Raw genomic sequence first — 9,424 nt, 5'->3', positions numbered from 1 at the left:
AAGGGAGAACGCTACCATCTGGAAGACGGTTCTACTAACTTTCAAAGCAAAGGACCTACCAGTAGCAAGGTGGCAAGACGTGTTACCGGAGGCTCTGCACGCCATACGCTCTTTATTGTGTACCGCCACTAACGTGACACCACATGACCATATCTTGTCCTGAGGAAAGCTGCGACAGGCACCGTGCTATCTAGATGGCTGATGTCACCAGGACTGGCCCTCCTCCGCAAGCATTGCAGATGCCACAGGACAGACCAGCTGGTGGAGCCCGTGGAAGTGAGGCACGCGAACCCTCACTACGCCTACGTTGCGTTCGAGGATGGACGGGAATACTCAGTGGCCACTAGGGACCTCACACCGGTAGGAGACGTAGGCAGCGCAGAAGAACTACAGACCCTTACAGATCGGCAGGACGGGACAGCAGACGACGCAGGAGCACCACAGGCTCCGGAGGTTCAGCAGGAAGGAACCACGGTCGACACGGGAGGGTTGCGGATCCCCATCGAGCAGCATGAGGAGCAGAAGATGAATACACCTCCATGGGCAGAAAGCCCTGCACCCATTCACCATACCCTCGCCCAGGGCCAAGACCCCCAGGCCCTGGCAGCCCCCGCCTGGCCCCCTGAAGGAAGAGGAAACTGTGTCAAATACTGAACATGAACAGGTGCAAAGAGAGAGGGGGTGGGGGGAGGGTCAGTCACAATTTTTAAGGGGGGGCTGAATGTGGTGGTTTGTCATGCATGTGGTCATTACACCACTAGGTCACTAGGTGACTCACCTGGTGACCTTGTATATAAGCCCTGGGGGATCCCTTCTCCCTCATTCTGGCCTAGGCTTGTACAGAGGTAAGACCAAGGCCTCAAAGCCTAGTTGTATACCAGTCTATTAAAACTGCACTGTGCCTGTGTGGTTTGATGGTAGTAACCTACAGTAGTATTCTAGGGTTCTAGGTGGAGAGAGTGGGCAAATTTTTCTGAGTCAGTATTAGAGAATCTTTCCACCAATGGCATCGTGAAGAAAGCACGTCGGGGCCTTTACTTCCTCAGGAGTTTGCGGAGGGAGGTTCGGTACGACACCAGAAACCCTGGTTAATTTTTACAGATGTGCGGTGGAAAGGGCGCTGACCGGCTGCATCACAGCCTGGTGTGGGGACACCAATATCCCTGAGCATAAAGCCCTGCAAATGGATATCGCAGGGAACGCCCTCCCCGCCATCGAGAACATCTAAGGGGAACGCTGCTGTAGGAGAGCAGCACCAGCTATCATCAAGGATCTGCACCATCCAGCACTCGCTCTGTTCTCGCTGCTGGGATCAGCAAAGAGGTCTTGGTGCCGCATGGCTTACACCCCCCTCCCCCCCCAGGTTCAGGAAGAGCTGCTCCCCCTCCACCATCAGACTCCTCAATGACGAACTCAATCAGGGGCTTGTTTAAGGGACTCTTACCCTGATCCTTTCTCTGAATTCTTCCTTCCGGAGTCGAGCACAAAATAAAATTAATATGCAGAAAAGGCAGAAATTTACATAAAAATAAGCTTTATTGACATCAAAACTGTACAGAAAGATTAGGAATTAATATTATTTCTGAATCACAATAATAATAATAATAAACAACAGACAATAATATGTACAAGAACTGAGAAAGCAGTAATCTATGAGAGGCCATTGGGCCCATTGCATTCCTTCTAGCTAACAGTTAGCATTTCAGGCTAACCCAACTTCCTTGTGACTGCAGGTTCCAGCTCTTTCATCATCCAATGGTAACAAAATTCCCTAGTGAGTCATGGAGGGGACAGAGTTCCTCAATTTATCTCTTCAGTCAACTCTCCCCATCACAGCATGGCAAGAGGGAAGTTTGCCGACTGGCAGGGAATAATACGCAGGGGGGGATGGCTCTGTGAATGGAGAGGGAAGGGGGAAGGGGGGGCTGGAGACCTGGAGGGCCGAAGAGGGGAAAGGGCGGGAGATTGGGGAGCAGGTTGACAGAAACTGGAGAAGTCGATGCTAAAGCCCGTCTGGTTGGAGAGCTCCCGGACGGGAAAATCTAGCGTTGGCTCCCCCAGGTTATGGGGCAGTCTGGGGTGGGACGGTACAAGAGGCCGCGGACAGACACGTCAGGGTGGGGCGTGGAATTTAAGCGGTTAGCCTCAGCTTTCCCCAACGTTGGCCGTCAGCCATTAGTTTTCAAAGTTCTTCCCAAAGTTTTGGCAAATGCTTGTGAGTCAGAAACTCATGACACATTCCAGGCATGCTTTCGGATGTCAGCCTCCATACCTCTGAGCTGTGCTGTTGCTCAGAGCTTTGAAACCCCCTCTCCCACTCTGGTCTGCTTGTCCTTCAGATGGGCAGACGCAGTCTGCTTGAATGTATGCAGGAGGGAGGGATTCAATCTGATTTAGTGCAAGGCTGTTACAAACCCAGCCATCAGGACTAGGGTTCGAATCCTGCGGTGACTGTGAGAAGTTTGTATGATCTCCCTGTCTCTGCCTGGGTTTTCCCCGGGGGTTCCGGTTTCCTTCAAAAAAACATACTGGGGGTGTAGGTCAATGGGGTGTACATTGGGTGGCGTGGGCTCATGAGCTGGACTGGTGGTGTATGTCCACATTTAAATTTAAATTTTAAATAATCTCCACTCTTTCCTCTCCACAAAGAAGGAGGCGATTTTAGCCCATCTGAGTCTCACAGAGCAACGTTTTCACCCTCAGAAACACAAAGACTGCATACTGAGTGGACGGAGGATTTCCTAGGTTCAGACACCATGCCTGGCCAGAAAGGGTCAGCTAATATTTTGGGATGGGAACCTTTAGCAAGCCTCCATAAAGGGTCACAGCCCAAGACAGTGTCTGACCCACTGAGTCCCTCCACCTGTTCTTTATCTGTTCACATTAACCTGGTGGAAAAAAAAACCCTAATGAATATAAAACCTTTTGTCCAGTTTGCTCGGCTGTGGTGGGCATACCTGGGCAGGAAAAGACTTACACTGTGAAGGGTGATAGTGGGGGTTCTTAGATGAAGGGATACTGTAGGACCATGCTTGGGTGCATCGAATACCCTTAATCACCGTTAAAGTGGAATTAAGTCAAACCAGACTACAGTCAACAAGTGTCACCCCTTCTCTCTCTCCCTCTCTCTCTTTTCTCCCCTCTCCCTCCCCATCTCTCTCTCTCCCTCTTTCCCCATCCTTTCTTTCACCCCTTCTCCTTCCCCCTCTCTCCTCTTTTCCCCATATCTCTCTCTCTTTCGCCCCCTCTCTCCTTTCCCCATCTCTCACTCTCTCTCTATCTCTTTCGCCCCCCCTCCCCCTTTCTCCATCTTTCTTTCACCCCCGTCCCTCCCATCTTTTGCTCTCTTTCTCTATCTCTTTCGCCCCCCCTCCCCATCTCTCGCTCTCTCTATCTCTTTTGCTCCCTCCCCATCTCTCTCTCCCCCTTTCCCCATCTTTTTCTTTCACCCCCTCCCTCCCTGTCTCTCTCTCCCTTCCCTATTTCTCACTCTCTTTACACAGAGAGATGTGGGGTCCTGGAATGCCTTGCCGGGAGTGGTGATGGAGGCTGGAACATTGGGGGTATTTAAGAAACTCTTAGACGGGCCCATGGATCTAAAAATAGAGGGTTACGGGGTAGGGAGGGAGGGTTTAGTACTTTTTTAAGGAATACATGGGTTGGCACAACGTCGGGGGCCGAAGGGCCTGTACTGTGCTGTAGTGTTCTACATAAAGTACACTGTGACCTGCTGAGTTTCTCCAGCTTGGTGTTTTTACTAAAGAAAGAGGGATGAAGGTTTGCTTCACGAGGAGACACACAATTGGGTGAGGAGATACTGGAATCTGGAAACAAAATCTGCTGCAGGAACCCAGGAGGTTGAGCAGCATCCGCGAGAGAGAAAGAACGGTTAGTGTTTCGATGAAGGTTTCTCCGATGCTGCTAGAGTCCCCCACCCCCAGCAGGATTACAGATTGAGTTGACAAGTTCTTGGGAGTTCAGGAGAATGAGTGGCGATCCCTTCATGAAACTCTTAGGCAGACGGGAGGCAGTGGGTTAACGGCCAGAGGGCATGGCCAGGCAGCGGGCAGTCAGCCATCGGGGCAGTGGGGACCCGCACGGGGCTGTTGGAGACCTGCTCAGGGGGGAACTGGGATTCGAGAGGTGGGGGGGGGGTGGCTGAGGGGCAAGAAGGGGACTCAGGCGCTGAAGGGCTTCCCAATTTGGACCTGGACCTTGGGTTGCCGATAGATCAAGCCAGAGTCAGCGTCGGAACAAATCTAACTGGGGTGAGCCTTAGGGTAACCACTGGGGTGTAGGGGGAAGAAGGGGGGGAAACAAACTGTCGTTTGCTATGAGTTGCTGAATACAATCTGCGGGTCGGTGGGTGGTGGGGGGGGCATGGCCTGCATACGTTCCCTCTTGTGACGCAGACCCTGAATCGAACTGTGTGGGAGGGCTGGGGGGCACTCAGTGTCTCCAAAGGAGCGCACTTTTGCTTCTCTTACCGTAAGGAGCGACAATAATGGCGCTTTCTGACAGGCAGACTGTAATTCTGTGCAATATTACATGTTCAGTTCTATTACATGATGACAAAGGTATCTTGAATCTTGATTGTGGACCAGAGTTAACAAACCTGGAACAAGGTGCCACCACTCAGGATAGAGAAGGAGAGGAGGGTAGTGATTTTTCATTACTAAAAGAATTGAACAATTAGCTTTGATGGTGGAACTGACTCTGGACGTTCTGCTTCTGGCTTCTACCTGCTTTGTTTGCTTCCCTGGCATCACTGGGGTTGTCCAGAACGTTGAAGACCTGGCTCACTCCTCCAGCAGGGGAGGAAGGGGGCGGAAGGGGTGGGGGTTCAGTGTTCAAACATCCTTGGTCCCAAGGGTGGAGGGGTGGAATCCTAGGCCACCTGCAAGTTGCTCTTGTCATCTTCGTAGGTTGGGTTGCGGAGGCCGAGAGCCAGTGAGGAGGGAGGCGGAGGGTCCCGGCGCCTGGCGCAGTAGCACCTCAGCAGGATGCAGCTGAGGCTGAGGGTCAAGAGGAGGCAGAGGCCAATGCAGATGTAGAGGACCAACCGGCGGACCGAGGTGGTGGTGAAGGCGAGGCAGGGCCCCACGCCGGGCTCCGCGCCCTTCTGGTCCTGCTTGGCCAGGAGGCTGGCACCGGATGGGTTGAAGGCCAAGGCACACACCACGTAGGTGGTGCCTGCCTCCAGGCCACGGAGGGTGAAGACCCGATGGCGGTCGGAGATGAGCTGGGTGGTGACGTTGGCCGAGAAGCCCCGTGGCCAGAACACCAGGCGGTAGCCGCTCACCACGGACGGCGGCTCGCACCAGTGCACGCTGGCCTGGTGGTCTGACGTCACTGTCACCTGCTGGATCCTAGGCTGCTCTGGCAGGACATCCCCGCCTGAGATGCCGGGGCAGAGGCACAGTTGGGCTTTCTGGAGCTCAGCACAGGGCACCTGCATGTGGGCACAAGGATGGTAGTCGCACCGGTTCAGGGGGCCCAGTTGGGGATGCGGAAGCGTGGGCTCTTCCTCCTCCTCCTCGTCCACGTAGTCGTCCTCGCCGCCCAAGGTGAAGCGGATGAACCCTCTCCGTGTCGTCCTGGAGCCTCTGGTCACCAGAGCCCCCCAGCTCCAGTTAAGGTCAGGCTGTTGCTCTGAGATCACAGGTTGGCCTGTAGTGCCCAAGCTCAGTGAAGCAGAACTCGCCTCCTTCCAGATAGCCACACTGAAGAACACAGCCAGAACCAACATGGCAGAACATTGGCCTGCTGGACGGAGACAAAAGAGGCAGGTGTGAAATCTCAACACTGGACAAACTCAGCCAGTCAACTCAGCAAAGATCAGAATCAGAATCTATTGTCAAAATTTGGTGTTTTGCAGCAGCGTCACAGGGCAAACATTCATATTATAACCATCTTACAACATTACCATTGTAATGGAATATTTGGGAGATAAATTGGTAAAATTAGAGTAGGTTAATGCACATATAGACTTTAAAACAGATATTATTTGAAATATTTGAGAATTCATATTCAGTAACTACAGAAACTATGGAGAATGCTATGCACAATTCACAAGTAGGTGCTAATTGAAATGACGTAATTAAAGCAACAAGCAGGAGATACTCTGGCGGTTAAAAGCTCTTTGCAAGGGTTTTGACAGAATGCACAGAAAGGTCACTCCTGGGTTTTTTTATTACCTAAGACAACAGCTTGACCAAGAAGACAAACTCCTATTGTTGGCTGGAGAAGCTCAGAGGATTTCGAGGTCCTCGAAGGAATGTGCCTTGTCGCTTATTTTCCTGCTGGGGATCTTGGTATTAAAAATTGGGACCTTTACATGCCTTCCTTGTGATCCTGAGGCCAGTGGGTTTTTTTTTGTAAACTGCCTGCCTGGTATTAACCCTTTGGAATCTGACCATTTTTAACCTTCCATAATATATACTCTGGTCTGTGTCTGTGGATAAACTGCAGTACTAACCAACTGGTGGTTGGGTACAAAACCAGTCCCGGAGCACCAGGGACTTGGAGTACAGGTCGTCCCCGGAAACTGAGCAGAGTCCAGCGGGTTAATCCGGAGGGTCATGGATTTGTGGAATTCATTGTCACACACAACCGCGGAGGCAGATTGGTGGTAGCTAATTAGTCAAGGGATAAAGGGAAAAGGCTGGATCTTGGGACGAGATGTGAGAGCAGTTTAATTCAGTGTGGATCTGCGGAGCAGACCCGATGGACCGAATGGCCTACTTCTCTTCCTTTTCCTTGTGAACCTGTTCGAGGAAATGAACTGAGGAACACGGTGAATAGTTGTGGGCCGGAGAACAATTTATTACAGCACAGAAACAGGCCAATTCAGCCAGTCCATTCCCCTCCCATCCATGTACCTGTCCAAATTCTTCTCAAATGTTAAAATCAAGCCCACAACCACCACTTCAGCTGGAAGCTCGTTACATACCCCCACCGCTCTCTGTGTGAAGAAGTTTCCCCCTAAACCTTTCCCCTTTCACCCTTAGCCCATGTTCTCTGGTTTGAATCTCACCTACTCCCAATGGAAAAAGCTGACCTACATTTACTCTGTCTGTCCCCCTCATAATTTTAAATACCTCGATCAAATCTCCCCTCATTCTTCTACGCTCCAGGGAATAAAGCCCCAACCTGTTTAACCTTTCCCTGTAACTCAGTCCCTGAAGTCCGGGCAACATCCTAATAAATCTTCTCTACCTTTCCCTGTAACTCAGTCCCTGAAGTCCGGGCAACATCCTAGTAAATCTTCTTTATCTTATTGATATCCTTCCTGTAGTTTGGTGACTAAAACTGCACACAATCCTCCAAAATCGGCCTCACCAACATCTGCTACAACTTTGACGTAACATCCCCACGCGTTTCACCTTTTCATATACCACACAGGGCTGGGGGCCGTTTGGCCCTATCGGGTCACTGTCCTCTCCCAAGGCGGCCCCGTTCCCAACACCTGTTCAGCCAGGAGATTGGAGGGAGAGGTGCCGCCCACAGCGAGCGGCCAGCTAATCTCTTAGCTTGCCTTCTGGGTGTAAAAGCAACCCACGGGGAAACCCACGTGGTGCAAGCCGTGTCAGAGGTCGGCATCGAACCCAGATCGCTGAAGCCGCGAGCACGAACCGTGCCATCCCCCATCCCCCACCGCCGTCTCAAATGGCTCGTCCTCAAAATTCTGGTTTTGCTATCGATTCAATGCAAAGCGTGACTGGCTGGCTGAATGATAGGTAGCCTGGGGGTGTGGGCGACGGGGCAAGGTGGGGTGGGGGGAGGAAATCAATTGAAAAGAAAGGGAAAAAAGAAACCTGCCAGAAGGATTCTGCAGATTGAGCAGCACCTGTGGAGTGAGGGGGGGGGGGGTCTGTGGACCCTCCAGATCCAGACCCTGCACCCCTCCTTTTGGGAAGGGATGAATGGGCTGGCACCACATTGAGGGCCAAAGGGCCTGAACTGTGCTGCATTGTTCTGTGTTCTAGTCCCCCGAGTTCCTCCAGCAGTTTGCTGCCAGCCTTTGCAGCCTCTGGTGACCCTTGGAATGTCGGCAACTGGATTGGATTAGCGCTAAACATCTGGATGAGTGATCAACATCCCTCACATTTGCAACGTGGGAAAGAAATAGAGAGGTCTTGGGGATACAGTTGAAGCTCGATGGAGGGGAGATGGTGGGAGGCAGCATTGGGGTGGGGACGGCCGGAGGAGAATCAGTGATCAGGCCAGCAACACCTGTTCGGCACTTTGAAAGCACTTTTTCCTTACTTCTTTCTTTATCAAGTCAGATTTATCGCCCTCCGATTGCACGAGTGCAGCCCGGCGAAACATGTGGACATACACCTAGACATAACACACATGCAGGACAAAGTTTGCATCCGCTGTTCTGTACATACTAGAGACTTGGACAGTTAGTGCAAGCAGTTCCTTCGGTCCTCTGTACAGCACCATCATTATCTTAAAACAACTCAGAACTCAAAAGAGTTAAAAGAGAATGGAGAAAATTACCTGGAGAAAATTCACTTTTCTGCATCTTTGTTTTCACCTCTTCCATTTCCCCGTCTGAACTCAGGTTTAGGTTTCCAGAGACTGGTATCAGTCAGTGAGTGTGTCTCTCTGTCTGTCCGTCTGTCTGTCTCTCTCTGTCTCTTTCTGTCTCTGTCTCTGTCTCTCTCTGTCTCTCTCTGTCTGTCTCTGTCTCTCTATGTCTCTGTCTGTCTGTCTCTGTCTCTCTGTGTCTCTGTCTGTCTGTCTCTCTCTCTCTCTCTCTGTGTCTCTCTCGTTCCCCTGAGCCTGTTTAGCTATATATGAAGCACGGACACTGACGTAACCTACAACTTCCCGGCAAGGCTCCAAGAGTTGCTCAATCAAAGGGTGGGATTACAGAGCGTGGTCAGTTAAGTTTTTTTTGGGGAAGAAAACATCGGAAGGATTCATGACTGGGTTTCTTTGTTGAAGCCAGGATATATCTTAATAACATTACAGTGAGCCTGGAAGTAATTAAAGAGCAGACAGATGCACGGAGACAGAGTGTATTGGAATCCATGGCCCTCCCATTCCTCTTTCAGCGTTGCTGAAGCTTACTCGTCCTTATTGGGGTTAGGGTAAGGCTGCTGTTAGCCCCCTCCCCTCTCCCCCATCTCCCATCAGCCTTCAAAATGGTGGCGGAGGGTCACATGACTGTCGGGGAGCCTATGGCAAACGAGGATTATGGGGGCTTTGGGCAGCCTACCTGTGATTTTCCTTTGGCAAATTTACACCTCAAAAAATACCGTAAAGTAATCGTCTAATAGTCGATTCCCCCCCTCCTCGTTTTGGCCCCAAAGTTTTGTATGACCCATGTAAAAGCCAAACCGCCCCCTTTTTGGCCCTGACCGCCCGCCATCCGACGAGATCCCAGCCCCACCACACCGCGGCCGAGGAT

The 9,424-nt window shown here is 51.5% G+C and overlaps 1 protein-coding gene across 2 annotated transcripts; it reads right to left on the bottom strand.

Moving 5' to 3' along the window:
- Positions 1-3,453: 3,453 nt before the first annotated feature.
- On the bottom strand, positions 3,454-8,788 carry LOC138741779 (LRRN4 C-terminal-like protein). 2 transcript variants are annotated; one of them, XM_069896065.1, is made up of 2 exons: positions 8,509-8,788; positions 3,454-5,766 (listed from the first exon to the last, which is right to left on the bottom strand). In XM_069896065.1, exons 1-2 carry the CDS (start codon positions 8,552-8,554, stop codon positions 4,889-4,891), a joined length of 924 nt encoding a protein of 307 aa, XP_069752166.1. In that variant the 5' UTR covers positions 8,555-8,788; the 3' UTR covers positions 3,454-4,888. The 2 variants fall into 2 exon arrangements, with proteins under 2 accessions (XP_069752166.1, XP_069752167.1); XM_069896066.1 differs by having other exon boundaries at positions 3,454-5,763.
- Positions 8,789-9,424: the final 636 nt, after the last annotated feature.

This window comes from Narcine bancroftii, chromosome 8 (assembly GCF_036971445.1).
Source record: "Narcine bancroftii isolate sNarBan1 chromosome 8, sNarBan1.hap1, whole genome shotgun sequence".
NCBI lineage: Eukaryota > Metazoa > Chordata > Chondrichthyes > Torpediniformes > Narcinidae > Narcine > Narcine bancroftii.
The sequence above is the reverse complement of the archived record's forward strand: the minus strand, read 5'-3'. Positions and strand labels throughout refer to the sequence as shown.

Bases quoted from the DNA above. Each gene is read 5' to 3' on its own strand.
- LOC138741779 (XM_069896065.1), bottom strand. From the start codon at position 8,554: ATGGAAGAGGTGAAAACAAAGATGCAGAAAAGTGAATTTTCTCCAG. The intron at 5,767-8,508 runs GTAATTTTCTCC...GTCTCCGTCCAG, and splicing joins GAAAAGTGAATTTTCTCCAG to CAGGCCAATGTTCTGCCATG.